General features: G+C 40.0%; 1 protein-coding gene across 5 annotated transcripts in view; it reads left to right on the top strand.

Annotated features, from left to right (window-relative positions):
- Positions 1–16,100, top strand: part of NFKB1 (nuclear factor kappa B subunit 1) — a 118,417-nt gene that overhangs the window by 42,335 nt on the left and 59,982 nt on the right. Inside the window, exon 2 of one of the 5 annotated variants that reach the window (XM_040477370.1) lies at positions 12,009–12,025. The exons of the other annotated variants lie outside the window; for them this stretch is intronic. Within the exon in view, the coding sequence (XP_040333304.1) occupies positions 12,017–12,025 (9 nt within the window). The 5' untranslated portion in view covers positions 12,009–12,016. The remainder of the gene's footprint in view (positions 1–12,008; positions 12,026–16,100) is intronic. 5 annotated transcript variants of the gene reach the window in all.

Below are 16,100 nucleotides of genomic sequence, written 5' to 3'. Positions count from 1 at the left end.
AGAGAGAGAGAGAGAGAGAGAGAGAGAGAGAGAGAGGAGGGGGGGAGGGAGAGAGAGAGAGGGAGGCAGAGGATCTGAAGCCGGCTCTGTGCTGACAGCAGAAAGCCCGACTCAGGGCTCAAACTCACGAACCCGTGAGATCATGATCTGAGCAGAAGTCGGACGCTTAACCGACTGAGTCACCCAGGCACCCCTAAAACCCTATCTCTAATAAGCTGGGTGTAGAATAGGCTTAGACACACTCTTACCATGTGGAGGTAATTTCTAGAACTCTGATGCGGGACCCCCTGGTGCTCTGCGTGCTTCTTTGCTGTCAGAATTCCATTTAGATTTCTAGAGCTTTGCTGTGTAAGTCTTCAGATTCTTTTTTAAAAATTGTTTTAAAATTTTTTTTCAACGTTTTTAATTTTATTTTTGGGACAGAGAGAGACAGAGCATGAACGGGGGAGGGGCAGAGAGAGAGGAAGACACAGAACCGGAAGCAGGCTCCAGGCTCCGAGCCATCAGCCCAGAGCCTGACGCGGGGCTCGAACTCCCGGACCGCGAGATTGTGACCTGGCTGAAGTCGGATGCTTAACCGACTGCGCCACCCAGGCGCCCCAAAAATTGTTTTAATTACAGAATGCTTCAAGCATAATTCAAAAACATTTAAAAGTTGGTATAACTTTTATACCACATACACCATCTAGATTTAATAGATCTTAACATTCTACAGAATGAACTTCTGATCTCTGTCTCTCTAAAATGAAACATAGTTACAGTTACAACCCCACCCATCTATCATTTTTTCCTTTTTCTTGGTAAGCAAACCACTATTCTGCACTTTCATTCTCTGATCTGCTTTAATATTTTTACTCCATTAGGATGCTTCTATCAATACTGGCATTTTCAAGAAAATTAATTTTTACTGGCTTCCACCCAAATTTTCTATTCTATATCATGGCTCCTTTTCAGGGCAGATAAGGGTTAAAACCTGGGCTCCACTGAAGATCAGTGTTCACTTTGATCCTCCTGATTCTTCTTTATCATCTAGATAAAATTTATTCATTTACAATGTGGAGTTTATTCTGACTCACAACAACAACAGAATAACATTAAGAGAAAAATCCAGGGAGAGCACATATACAGACTGACTCTTAATGTCTCGCCCTTTTTAAAGAAAAGCTTTCCTGTTGTTAAACATTTAATATTCTTTGATACTGTCCACTAAAGTGTCTCTTTAAAGTTTCTTCAGTTCTGATTTCATCACAGAGCTCCTAATGGGAGAGGCTGGCAGAAAAGCACAAGTACCTTCCTCGGGGCCAAGCTTGTCCCTGCCTGTTTTTGACTCAGCAAGGAGTGCCAAGGAAGGCTCGTTTCCCTCTTTTTCCCGAAAGTTATGCATCAGATTTTTTTTATTAATCAAACTGCTTTCCTCTTCACAGAGGAGGAAGGGTGCCAGTGGGAGCAGCCCCATGGGGCTTCAGAAACTCTCAGTGATGGTCTTCCAGAAACTCCCCGTCCTCAGCTGATAGGATCATCAGCCTCCAGCGGGGCTCACTCTATGCCAGACAGAAATCAGTGTCAGTGACCTTCATTCTAAAATACAAATAGCTCCCCAGTTGGTATTTTTATTTTCTCTTTAGTTATAAATATCGAATGCAGTGGACTACAGCTTGAAACACAGCTGATGTGCGTGTCACTATTTTTAATCACATGTTTTCTGAAAGCTGATTCTCACATATGTGTTCTTTCATGAGTATTGTACGTTGAACAGAAGGCATGTGTCAAAATGTTTAGGTCAAAACCAGCTTTTTTTGTTGTCCCCTGTGCCCACTTGATTTTTTTTTTTTTTTTTTTTTAAGTCTCCACTGTGGTGCCTCTCATTTAAAAATCCTAAATGTTAAGTTCTGTCAAGGTCAAATAAAGACCGGCTGATCTGCTGTGGCATTTAAAGCTATCACATATCCTTGCATAATCTCCTTTCCTTTGTATAGACTTGTCTGATCCAGGAGGTTTGCCATTATGAGGATCTAGTTTTAATACTAATTTGGAATAATTTAATCTGAGTTGATCACTAAAAGCAACAGGAAAGAAAATCACCAGTAATCCATTAGGCATGCATATGGAACCTGAGTTTGTAGCATTTATTAAAATTTCCATCAGTAGTTCTTTACTATTTGCATATATATGTTCATGTGGGAAATAATTATATCCCCTGTGTGCAGGGCCCTGTATATTGAAGAGAGAGCTTGTAACCTGGATCCCTTTTAGTGGTTTCAGAGAACTTTGGGACTTCTGAGTTTCTGTGCAGAATTTTATGTAAGCATACGTACATTTTTGTGAAGAGATAGCTGTTTATCAGATTTTCAAAGGGATGGGCTCAAACATGGTCAGGAATCAAGGCTGTAGATTACATGTCTTTTTAGCTTTTTGACAGCAGCTAATTAAAAGACTGGTGTGCATATGTAGGCATATAATGTCTTTGTCAATTTTTTTCATTTGTTATTTTTGTACTTTGTAATTTTACGATTATGTTTTTGCATTTCTTAATCCATTTTAAGTGAGTCAAAATACTTCAGGCCTCCAACACAAAGCTCTGGAAAGCCTGCCTTCACTTTGGCCATAGGGTGGAAAAGAGGTGAGATTTAGTATCACCAGACAAAAAAGGTGACCGGGCTTCACTGCTTTTTCTCTCTTGCCCTTCCATATTGATGGTGACTCAGCATAAAGTTAACCATTGATGATGGAAGTCAAAAGAGAGAAAATTCATTTAACAAATAGTCATTGAGCACTGTGTGTCAGGTCCTGCTCTAGGCAATTAGGCAAAACTCTCTCCCATGTGTAACCACAATCTACACTTGTAGATAAATTTTCTTTCAATTAGTTCAGAAGTTTTGCATTTGGCCCCTGAAACAAAATACTACCTTGTAGAATATTTTTAAAAATCGCCCTCTAAATTCACTGTATGTATTCTTAGTCTCTGTTATGAACTAGAGAGAGCTACTCATTAATGAAACTTCTAACAGAGATCATAGCTGTGAGACTTAACTGTTAGAGATTATCAGGGAAACCACAAATTGTCTAAATTTTAAGTTTTGTTTTTGTCAGCCCTGGCTTGGTGATCTTCCTCTGCTGGCCATTCTCATTTCTCTCCCCTTTACTCTTCCCTAAATACATGATTATCCTGGGACCATTGTTCAATCTAAAGCCAATCTCTGATAGCTTCTAACTAACCAGTTACCAGTTACCAGTCTGAAGATTGTATAGTGTCTCCTCATTCCATTCAGGAACTCAGGTCTCATAAAGTCCCATAGCAGTAATTCTTCAGGCTAAGATGAGAATATTCTGGGGGCACCTGCGTGGCTCAGTTGGTTAAGCGTATGACTTAGTTTCAGAGCAGGTCATGATATCACAGTTTGTGAGTTCGGGCCCCACATCAGGCTCCGCGTGCTGACAATGCGGAGCCTGCTTTGAGATTCTCTCTCCCTCTTTCCCTGCCCCTCCCCCGCTCACGCTCTCTGTCTGTCTCTCAAAAATAAATAAACTTAAAAAAAGGAGTGTTCGGAAGTACTATAGCCCTTAAATGTATAACACCTCCTCCTCCACAGACAAGCTGTTTCTCAGCCTGTCAGCAGGTCTAGACAGGAGGCTGTAGATGACCCTGCAGTCTCCATCTCCTCTCCTCTGGTCTGCATTTGCCTCTCCTGCAGGTGGGCTGGAAGGTGCATGCGGACTTTCACAGACAGTTCTCTCCCCTTTAGGTCCCCATCCACCCAACAGAATGATTTTGAGAATGGATTTTTATGCTTACTTTCATCATCTCATTTAGTCAACACAACAATCCACGCAAGTAGGTTATCTGATCCTCATTTGATAAATGAGATAATTGAAGCCTGGAAAAGTTAAGAAGCTTACCCTGAGTCTGATAGTCTTTCTGGGTTGGAGTCCAAGATTTCAGTTCAGACAGTATGATTTAAGAGTCTACACTCTTAACCAGCATGGGATACTATTCATTATTAAAATATTAAGGGTTTGTCCATAAGAGACTCTTAAATACTGAGAACAAACTGAGGGTTGATGGGAGGTGGGGGAGAGGGGAAAGTGGGTGATGGGCATTGAGGAGGGCACCTGTTGGGATGAGCACTGGGTGTTGTATGGTTTATTTGACAATAAATTATATTTAATTAAAAAAAAGATAGAATCCTAAAAAAAAGTTTGAGAAAATGATAGGAAAGTAAGAAATGATAAAAGATTTAGAGTCAGAGGGAGCAGACAAAAGAAAAATATGAAACATCACCCTTGAGTGCTATAAATAATTATCTGAAATGTTTATCAGTCATTATCTAACATAACAATAATGATCTAAAATAAATGGTCTAAATATACAAACTAAAAAAATAATAAAATAAAATATTAAGGTTTTGTCTCTACTCATGGGGGTCCTTTGAATCTATGCTTCTCTGTCATTGGTGTGCATCAGAGTCACCCAAGAGTATTCTAACCACAGAGATGCCTGGGACCCGTTCCACATATGCTAAATCACAATGGGACATTTAGCCAATCTTGGATTCTATGATAGGTTCTAAGGACTTATGTCATACAAGGACGAGATATAACAACAGGTAAATGAATAGGCAAATCATGGTATAACTACGGAATGAAATATGCCACTGCTTTTAAAAACTAACATGAAGACTGCAACATGGAAAACTGCTTAGGAACTAATGTTAAGAAAAAAGCAGGAGTCCAGATTAAAAATATAATCACTAAACTGATTTACCTTAGGGAATGAGTTAAAATCAAGATTAGAGACTGTCGATTTCAATTATTAAATTGAAAAAATAGATCTGAAATAGTTTCCTGGAATATAGCACAGAAAGATGGAAAACTTGAAAGGGTGAGATAAAGAGTATAGGAGAGAGAGTAACAGGTGTCTGACTGATGTCCTAGAAGGAGGTAACAGAGCTACAGATCTCAGGTTCTACACTTACAGGTTCTAGGGCTGGGGTGACATCAGCTGGCTTGTGGACCACACTGTTAGGCTTTAAAGCATTGGTTCTAAAGTCAGTTAGTTCAGGGCTGGGCATGATGTTGATTCCTAGTTTTGCCACTAACTTGCAGTGTTACTCAACTTGGCCAGGCCTCAGTTTCTTCATCTGCAAAGTTGAGACAAGTGTGTGTATAGGATATGTGTATAAATTGTACCTACTGTATAGGATATGTGTATAAATTGAGTTATTCAATGCATGGCACATAGTAAGCACTTAAAAATGACAGTTGCTTTTATTTAGTATACCCAAACACACTAATTTGAGTGCTGAATGGCAACTTTCTGATTGGTTTATGGAATCACGGAGTTACACGAAAGCTTCATCAGTCCACTAATTTATTTGTAGCACAACCTCACTAATTAGGATTGCTTCCAGTCTATTTACACCATGTGCTTCCTTCTATCTGGGGTTAGTAAAGTAGGAGATTGAAAAGAGAAACTATACCAAAAGCTTACTTTTAGATGTAACACATGATCTTTTTTTTAATTTTTTTAATGTTTATTTACTTTTGAGAGAGAGAGAGAGCGAGAGAGTGCAAGTAGGAGAGGGGCAGAGGGAGAGAGATACACAGACTCCAAAGCAGGCTTCAGGCTCAGAGCTGTCAGCACAGAGCCTAATGCAGGGCTTGAACTCATGAACCGTGAGATCATGACATGAGCTGAAGTCAGACGCTTAACTGACTGAGCCACCCAGGCGTCCCTGTAATGTGTAATTTCTTATGAAGATCTTATAGGTAGCAGGATTCCAGAAAGGAATTTATTAAACATTTGTTAGTCTCCTTAACTGTGTTAAACACTATGCACGTGCTAATTTAATTTGCACGAGTATTGTATTAGTTTCCTAGGACCGCCATAACAAATTACCACAGACTGGGTGGTTTAAAGCAACAGAAATTTATTCTTTCATAGTTGTAGGAGCTAGACACCCAAAAATAAGTTGTCAGCAGAGCCATGCTCCCTCTGAAGCTCCAGAGAAGAATCCTTCCTTGCCTCTTTCTAGCTTCTGGTGGTTGCTGGCAATCCTTCACATTCCATGGCTTATAGCTGCATCACTCCAATCTCTGCCTTTGTCTTCCCATGGCTGTCTTCCCTCTGTCTCTCTGTGTCTGAATCTGTCTCTCCTTTCCCTTATGAAACATCAGTCATAGCGTTTCAGGCCCATGATAATCCCATATGACCTCATCTTAATTAATTACATCTGCAAAGACCCCATTTCCAAATAAGGTCACATTCTGAGGTTTTGGGTGGACATGAACTTTGGGGGAGCACTACTCAACTCATTACACGGATGTTATGTCATTAAGCTTATAAACTAGTGGCCCTAAAGTATGGGATAAAGACCATTTTAGTTCCATTTTGCACTCAGAAAGATATTTACATGTATATATAGTGTTCCCTCGTATATCATTGGTATATATTTAGGGAGTAGTAGAAAAGTTAGAGAAGTTTTCCAGTATTTTGAGTAATTTATTTAAGAAAGTAATTTCTATGATATTTTCCCCACTGAGTAGTTGTTGGGCCTTCAGTACAGTTGTGTGCTAGTAAATGTTTAGTAACTGGCTCTCCCGAAGAACAAAACAAAGCCCTGATCTATAGTATTTGTCAGTTTCCTGCATATAAATACTGCCACCATGGTCAACTTCAAGCTGTCAGCGTGAATTACTGGCTTGCAAAATTTCTGCAAATTTAACAATCAACTCCTGTGAGCTGGTCAAACCAATTTCATCTGTACCACTGTAAGGTTTCATAAAGAAAACATGAGATCATATCCTAGCTATTAACCCCAATGAGCAATAGTCAGATCAACAGAAGATCATAAATTGCTTCATATGAGGTGCTTTATTCGTGCATTACATGATACCAGGGACTTTGCAGGATCTGAGTAAACCGATTAAGTTGCTGAAGTGAAGACGTCTGTCATATAGTAGTTAAATAGGGCTGTGGTCTAGTGAGCAGAATACCATACTTAAAAGCAAAAGCTGGATCTCACTCGAGATTGTGCCACGTATAGGTGATGTGATCTTTTACAAGTCGCTTAATGTCTTCAACTTTATTTCCTCATTTATAAGACGAAAATAAAACTACCTACTTTGCAGGAATAGTATTAGGATTAAGTGAAGTAATTGACATGAAAACAGCTGACACATCTATAGCTTTAAATGTTCATTCCAGACATGTTTATGTTTTTAATTTAAAAATCATGAAGATGTCTATAGCATGATTGTTAGTTCCAAGAGGGCAGGAATTGTTTTTCTGTTTTTTGTTTTGTTTTGTTTTGTTTTGGTTTTGGTTTTGTTTTTGCTGCTGTATCTCCAGCACCTGGAATAGTATATAGCAGGTGGCCAGTAATTGGATAATGAATGCATCATCAACATCTCAAAGTGCTAGAGTGAGGCTTCCCAAAAGAAACACAAATACTGTCATAATGTAGCTAAAGAAGACACCATTAACATGATGTAATAACATGGAAACATCACATCTTAGACCAGCCTTCAAGGCTCCGCTCTGGTTGCTGCTCTATATCTCATTCTTCCCATCTCACCAGCCTTCTACTCCTTTTCCTCCCCTACCACACCTGACCAGGAATCTGGTGACCCATGTCCTAGTCCCAGTGAGTTGGGACACTATATCTTAGACCTTAGCCGTGTCTCCAACTTTTCTGAGTTGAAATGGGTCTCTTCTGCCTCAGATTCTTCAGTGGACTCTCTCCATAGCAAATCTTTCATACCAGTCTACTCCTCCTAATATCTTTCCCTTCTTGGAAAATGGCAGCTCCATCCTTTCAGTTCCCGGCAAAAACCTTGGAGTTATCCTGAATACCTCTCTTCTTCTTGCACTCCACATCTAACCCATCAGGCAATCTTATTGGCTGTGCCTTCAGAACTGCCCCAGGATCTCATCACTTGTCACCGCCTCCACTGCTGCAACCCTGGTACAAGCCACCATGCTCATCTTTTTCTCCCAATGGTTTTAGCATCCATGGATGATTCTCTCCTGAATTGATTATTACTAGCGATTGATGATGACCTTGTGATTTTCTATTTATATCATTCCTTTTACCTTTTGTGAGTTAGAATTCTGCTTTAAAAAAAAAAACTTCCTCAAAAAAATAAATAAATAATAAAAAATCAGAGCTTTCTCTTCTTCACATTCCATTAAAAACTTTTTTAGTATCAGGAGGTACTCATTGGTTATTAGTCAATGTATTATAAGCCATTCCTGTCATTATTTATTTTGATGCTTAAATTAGTCCCAGTCTTGGCCAGTGAGAGTCATTCGTACTAGCTCCTCTGTCCTTTTGCTATGTCCCCACTCAATTTTTGAATACTTCCTTATTTCTGAAATAATAGAATGCACTCGGCTCATCCTATACGTTCCCTATGCCAGTCCTGGGGTTCTCCATCTCTTTAAGAAGACCTGGTTCCTTTTACTGGAGAAATTTCCTTAGGCTTTCAGTAGATAAAGCTAGAAAATTCATTTTTAAAAACAGGTTTGAATTTCTGCTGATAGCTCTGATTCCAGTCTAACACCATAGGCTTCTTCCCTTTCTTCCCCCATTCCATATTTGTATCTCCTTCCTCCAGTAATAGAAACCCTACTTGCCAGTGATATCAGTGTACTTACTCATTTTGCTCAGCCTTATGGCACATACAGAATAGCTTCTGAATTGCTATACCAATGTCAGTACTAGTACAAGCTTACTAACTAGAGTTCAGGCTTTCTTTGCAGTTCTTTTGACCTTCAAATATATTCAAAAGAGGATATTCAAGTTCAAAAATCTCTTGGATTAAATTTTTATCCTTCTATATAGGTTATGGTATCATTGGGTTACACAGTCAAACTTTTCGTTCGTATTCAGTTTTAAGGATTTCCCATCCTTATAGATTTAATTTTATTTTTTGAATATCTATTTATCAATCTCTTTATCTGTCATTTATAGGAAATTAACTAGACTTTTTTAGAAATCATGGTGAAGTCAAGTTTTTTTTAACTATTATTTTTTTGAGAGAGAGAAAGAGAGGTTGTGTGTGAGCGCAGCACATGTGAGCAGGGGAGGGGCAGGGAGAGATGACAGAGAAAGAGAATCCTAAGCAGGCTCCACGCCCAGTGCATAGCCTAACCTGACTTGGGCTCAGTCTCATAACTGAGACCATGACCTGAGCTGAAATCAAGAGTCAGGATGCTTAACCAACAGAGTCATCCAGGCACCCCTGCTTTATTATTTCTAAAAATAAGAATATAGACAGGAAAGGAATCAGAGTCTTGATATAAATTGTGTTCTGGATTACTAGTTCAGAAACCTGAATCCATCTAAACCTAGAACGTTCCATGTATAGGTTTCAAAGGCCGCTTGGCTGTCCTCCCTTCCTCGCACTCATGTAGTACATGTTTATCTAGTGCAGCCCACATGCCAGTCAGAGTGCTGAGCTATGTTCCATGGTCACACACATGAATGTGATCATTTCTGCCCCCAGGGTTACGTGGAAACAGATATATACAGGATGATAATACAGCTGTTACCCAAAAGTTGCCGAGGAATGCCTCTTCAAAGGATACTCTGCAGTGTGGGTGTGCGAGTACGCGTGCATGAGTGTGTATGTGCGTGCGTGTATATTGGGGAGAGCTAGGGGAAAATGCAGCCTTACTTGAGATCACCTCCTTGCTTACATACTTACAGCCCCCCCCCCCCCCCAATTTGTGACAGAATACTCATGGCATTTGATAGGTGTATTTCCAAACCAGAGGCTAGAGAGCTGGATATCCATCTCAGGCACCTTGGTAAGAACCAGTCACACCAAATGTACCTCTATGCCTTGTTTTACAGGATTTCTAAAGGGGTAAAATAGTGAGATGCTGGTGATCTCTGGATTGGTACTTAAGGGGTTAGCAGTATTTCTCATTCTGGTGATGTCAACCTAGAGGAAGAGTTCCAGCCTCGAGATCTTTCCCTGGCCACTTCAATTTATTTTATCAGTGCCTTCAATGGAGACCTTATCACATTTGCAGGAACATGAAGTGATAGATAACATAATTTAAGTTCAAATTAGTTTGAAAAGCTGGGTCAAAGAGCTAAATTCTTAAGCAGTTACATTTAAAGGAGATGAATGCATCCAGAAAGCAAGTAATTCCCCCTTAGGCGGCATTAACAGAAGTATGCTATATAAGACCAAGGAGGTGGTGGTCTCACTTCCACTCTTTGTTGAAAGAACACACCAGAAATATTGTGTACATTGCTGGGCACCACATTTGTACAGAAATAGAAAGCACCTTGAGTGTGTTCAGAGCAGAATGGTGACAGAACTCAAATCTTCTTCAGAAGGGAGTAGTCATTGAGCCTGAGATTTATAGCCTAGAGAATTCGGCTGTCATCAAATATGTGAATGGCTATCAAGGGAAAGAAAAGATGAGCTTTATCCTGTCCATCACAAGAGGAGGAAATAAGGAGCCATGAATGGAAGCCCCAGGGGAAAGAGGTTTCCTTGTCACTGGGAGTTAGAGCAGCTGCCTGAGGGTAGAATGTATAGATAGCCTCAGGATGAAGTTCATGGTCACTGGATTGGTTTATAAATAAACTGGAAGACTACAGAGCAGGGAAGCTAACTCCTGTTAAGATCCTTTGAAGGTCAGAAAATTTCCTTTTCTTTTTTTTTTTTTAATGCCTTTAGAAAGATTTTTTTTGCTTAATAAATTAGTAACTATATAATAAAGGAAATCAGGATTTGGTTATAGGGCAGTTACACTTTTCTGGCAAATCCCTAAAATGATAGAAATTAAGAACTTGCAGAACATTTCATCCAAGCATCAAAGTGTATGATTTCCTTCATATGCTTTGTGTTTCAGTTACTTTATACAGACTGAACAATAGGAAGTTATCACATTGAAGCGTTTTTTTGCAGGTTTAAAGTCCTGCCATTTTTCCATATTCCTGGCTGATGTTATTTTAGAGCTTGTTAGAAATTTTGGTGTTTCCCCCTTCGTCCTTTGCTTACATCATAGTATGTAGATGCTACAACATGTTGGTTAACCTCAGTCTGACACTTAGGTCGCGTTTTCTCTTTTGCTCCATCAATGTCTGGGATGTAAATTAGCCAATAAAATGGCAACAAGAAATCAGACAAAGAAAATTTCCCAATTCTACTCGCTCGTAATTCTCCTAATTTAGTAGGGGTTTTCCACAGGAAATCACGGAAGAAGAGTTGAAATGCCTTATCTTATGTACTTTCCTTCTGAAGAAAGGAGCTGTTAATTGTCTTCTTCCCAAAGTGGTCCACATTTTTGTACAGGCAGCTGTATTTATTCCAGTACAAATTAAACATCATTTTATGATGTCTCTACGTACTTTCAGTCATTGAGAGCCAAATTATTTAATTACTTCTTTAACCAGTGGGTTTCCATGAAAGTGATAGAATAGCTTTTCTAAGCAAGAAAAATATATCATGAGGATGGTTGTATGCCTTTAAGAGGAAAGAAAGGAGTGGTTATCTAATCCCAAATAAATCTGAGTATCAGAATCAGAAGATAATCTTAATGATCTTAAATCAAGTTTGGGTCAAAAACAATGTGTTGAGAAACTTTATTTAAAAACAATGTTAACAACTTTGATTAATAATCTCTATTTTCAAAGAATAAATAAATCAGAAACCTAAAATTATGGTTGGTCTGATCCTTCTGATTATTTTTATGTAGTGTGTATGCATTAAAAGAAAAAACTTTCGTAGACTAAAATTTCTCCTTCTGACCTTGTTTTGCTTGTCTGTTTTTTCCCCTCCTTTGTGTAACTGAAGCATTTCTAACATATCCCAGAAAAGACAGATCTTTATTATCAGGACTTGACTGCCCAAGGCAGCGCCTTCCTTGAATTAACTGAAAATAAATACTATGGGTACTCATTTTCAGTTTTAATGACAAAAGTTGAAATCTTTGCCTAACATAAAGGTTTTCTTTGTCTCTGAATTTTGATTTTCCATGCTATCAGAGGCCCCAATGCAACAGGTAATTTGAGTGTTGATTGTATGTTTTCTCAGTTTGTAACTGTGGTGAAATGTTTTTAAAATGTTTGCAATTTTAAAATTAAGTTTATCTGTTAGGTTCCTTCCAACTCAGAAATTCTGTGATTTTAAACTTTTTTTTTTTCTTCAGTTTGAAAATGTGATCTTTGGGTGTTGTCCTGTGTGTACTTTACATATAAGAAAGAATCATAGAATTTTAGAGCTGGAAGATGTCTCAGACCTTATATAGTAATTCTGCAAACAGAATTCCGGGCCCAGGAGAACAGATAGTTAACTCAGGGTCGCAGCAGGAACTGATGGCTAGAACCCTAACTGCTCACTGGAGCACTAAAACTCAGCACCAAAAATTAACCCAGACGTACTTCTCTGAAAATTCGCAGACTTCAGGAGAACATTCTTCCACCAATCTACAAATTTGGAGGCATTTCCATTAAGCACAATTTATTCATACTCTACAAACTGTGCCAGCATCCCTTTTGTTTTCTCCCAAACCCAGGGTCACACTTGAAAATAAGTTACGGCTTTAGATAGGTTAAAGTTTCCTGATTTTGCACTTCTGGGATATTTTTCAGTGATTCGACAGCATAAACGGACACGGTAAAGTTAGGGCGGCTTTCGGGTGGGAGGTGCCGGCGTGTGTCTGGGATGCTGGCCCGGAGAGCCCTCCTCTGTCGCCGCACTGACAGAGTGTAAGCAGGGCTGGTGAGTGTGAGGTTCACCACCCCGATCTCACAGGGCCTGTGGTCAAGGCAGTGCTTCCCTCCTCCCGGTCTCACTTCTGTTTTACCAAGAACCTACCCTGCTGATTGTTTTCCACCCATCCCACCACGTTGGCCGAGCCCCCGCACAACTGGGAAATTGCACGTCAGGGTTAAATTTCACCTGAGAATTGAACTTATAAAAATGAAAGATGTAGCATCCCTGCGGCCGGTCTGTGTGTAAATGGCAGTTATTTTTCTCAGTGGAAAAGCCTAAGGGAGTCCGAGTGCTTCAAAAAATAGTCTTCTAAGTAACGAAGATGGTGCCAGGGGTCCATGTCCCAACTGTGATTCCAAGCCAAGGAGTTAGTAGCGTTAGGAGAATTTCACAAGTTTACTGGCCTTTTGTTGAAACTTTTCAGAAACTCCTCAGGGTGATCCCGCATGGTTGTGTTAGTGAGACAGACCCTATCACAGGACAGTAACATCTCCCAGACCTCAGAGTGAGACAGCTTGCTGGGCCCTGTGTCAGCTGCCTCCAGTCACTGCTGGCCCAGGGCGGTTGAGCACTTTGCTGCTCCTTCGTTCTCCGGGTAGCCTGAAGCCAATGATTTATTCAGTCGTTAGTTCTTTTGTTTATTTTTTATTTAGTTAGTTAGTTAGTTGGTACTGAAACCCAAGATGGAACCAGAGTCATTAGTTCTTTTAAGAAGAACTTAAAAGTTTCTGTGCTGAGGGTTGGGGAAATAGAAGAATTAAGTAGCGCCTTTGTCCTCAAGGATCAATCAGTTCACAGAAGAACTGAGATATGTCCTTAAAGACCTGAAATATGAAAATATTGTGTTTGTTCTATTCACCACTACATAATCAGCACCTGTGACTGCCATGTAGAGACTGTTGAATAAAGTTGTTTAGGTTTTTGTTTTTTGGGTTTTGTTCTGTTTTGTTTTTTTGAATGGAAGAATGAATAACCTCATGGCCCCAAGACAGACTTGTAAGAGCCAGCTAGTTAGGTTGGTCATAGAAGACTTTGAGGCAGAGGTTTTGGCCGGAATCTTGAGGGAAAGGTAGAAATGCAAAAGTAAAGATCTAGCTCGAGGAAACAGCACAAGCAGAAAAGTCCGCAGCAAAGCCTCAAAAGTAGAAATCTGAGGTTGAATGGGAATAGTGGATAATTCTGCTAGCATGAAGAGTACGTGAAAGAGAAAGGTGAGAATAAGGTTAAAGAGGTAGGACAGGGCCAGGTTGTGTATCGCTCAAGAATTTAGTCTGGGTTTTGTGGGAAATGGTTGGATTACTATATAAGTTTCAGTATAAGACTGATATGCTGTACTCAGCATTGTGCTTTAGGAATACAAACTTGGTAGCAATGTGCTCAGGGACTTTGGAAGGGAAAGGCACAGGGACACCAGCTAGAAGAACTGCAGTGATTCTTCAGGAGTTAAGCTCAGAGTTCAGGCTGAGATAGATGAACTAAGGCAATGCAAATAAAGAAGAAAGACAATTGCCAGAGATTCTAGAGGTATGACCTGGTCGAAATTTGGCAGCTGATTAAAATGTGAAGGACAGCAGAAGAACCTAGGATGATAGGGAGGATTCTGGTGCAATTGTGTGGAAGGTGATGGTTTTGTCTATCGGCCAGTAGAGTAGGTTCGAGAGCAAGGGCGATTAGTTCAGTCACGGGCAAATTGAGTTATAAGGATGTCATGGACAGGAAGATGCTCAACAAACAGCTGAAAGTGTTACAGATGCTTAAAAGGAAGATAAGCACATGGGATTGAAATTAAGGAGTTATCTGACACAGACAATTAAATCTGGGAAACTAGATAAGAGTATCAAGAGAGTGATCGTGGTAAAGATTAGAAGTGGACCAAGGGCTGGATCTCTGAAAAGACTTCTCTTTGGAGAGGAAGGAGAGCACCTTAGCAGAAGTGTCGAAAAAGTGATAGGGGGGCAGTTTCTAAGAAGGAACAGTAACACACACATCCCAGGTTTCTGAGAGGTTACACTGGATGAAGAATAAGAAATGACTGTTGGGTTTTGAAACGTGGAGTCAATCGTGACCTTGACGCACTTTTTCATTTGAGGGATAGGGGATTTAGTTAATTTACAAAGGGCTACAGATTCAGTAGGCTACAGAGGAAGTACAGCATGGGTGATCAGAGCTCTGTTTGCATACTTGGTAAGGAAAAAGAGAATGGCACTGAAGCAGGCATATAAGTACCTTTTAAGAACCTTTCTCACTGGGTTATTAAAGAAGATGAAATTAAAGAATCATTCTGTATTTCTTGGTGTGGTGCCTGGCCCATGGATTTGAATAAATGCTAACCTTTACAGTTGTCATCATCATTATCAGGAAAGGGATTTTTTAGAATATGGAAAAAGATTATACATGTTTTGTGACTAAGAGGAAAGGTCCCCTTGAGAGGAAGACAGAGGTAATTCAAGGACGTCTGGCATAAGTATGGCACTAGGCAAAAACAGAGTGGTCAGCTCTGGAAAGGGGAACAGACCTACCTTTCTTGGAATTAGGAGAGGATATGTGAAGTAATAGGGACACTTTGAGCCTGAGAGCAATAAGGAGAAGGGAGGTTAAAAAGATTCTCATGCAATGGCTTCTACCTTCTCAACAAAGTGAGAGGAAATCTCAACTGAAGATAAACTGCTTAAAACAGGAAGACACAAATAAGAATCACTGTCCTAGGGGCACCTGGGTGGCTCAGTCAGTTAAGCGTCCGACTTCAGCCCAGGTCATGATCTCACAGTCCGTGAGTTCAAGTCCTGAGTCGGGCTCTGTGCTGACAGCTTAGAGCCTGGAGCCTGCTTCAGATTCTGTGTCTCCCTTTCTCTCTGCCCCTCCCCTGCTCATGCTCTGTCTCTTTCTATCTCAAAAATAAATAAAACATTTTAAAAAAAATCTTTTTAAAAAGAACCACTGTCCTTTATTTTGTGCCTGCCACGTATCAAGAACTGTATTAGACCCTTTAAATGATCTTCTTTAATCCCTGTGAAAATTCAGAGATTATGTATTTGTATTCACATTATCCAGATGGGAAACCCAGTCAAAAAGACTAAGTAAACAGGAGCACACAGCTAGGAATGGGAAGAGCCAGGACTCAGAGCCAGGTCTGTCTGACTCCAGAGCCTGGTGTTCTTTGTTGAAAGGGAGCCCAGTAGATTGAGATCTTGCAGGTGTAACTGTACTGTATCATGATAAAGTCCTGCGGGTGGTTATTCCTGTCAGTCACCAGAGTGAACATCAAAGAGCTTTCTCACAAGACAAGGAAGGGACGGTGAAATTGGGGTGGACCAGAAATGCGAATTCTGGGTCCCTGAGGGCAATAACAAAGCAAAGAATAG

This window comes from Herpailurus yagouaroundi, unplaced genomic scaffold, assembly GCF_014898765.1.
Source record: "Herpailurus yagouaroundi ecotype Mexico unplaced genomic scaffold, PumYag 28, whole genome shotgun sequence".
NCBI classification, from domain to species: domain Eukaryota; kingdom Metazoa; phylum Chordata; class Mammalia; order Carnivora; family Felidae; genus Herpailurus; species Herpailurus yagouaroundi.
The sequence above is the reverse complement of the archived record's forward strand: the minus strand, read 5'-3'. Positions and strand labels throughout refer to the sequence as shown.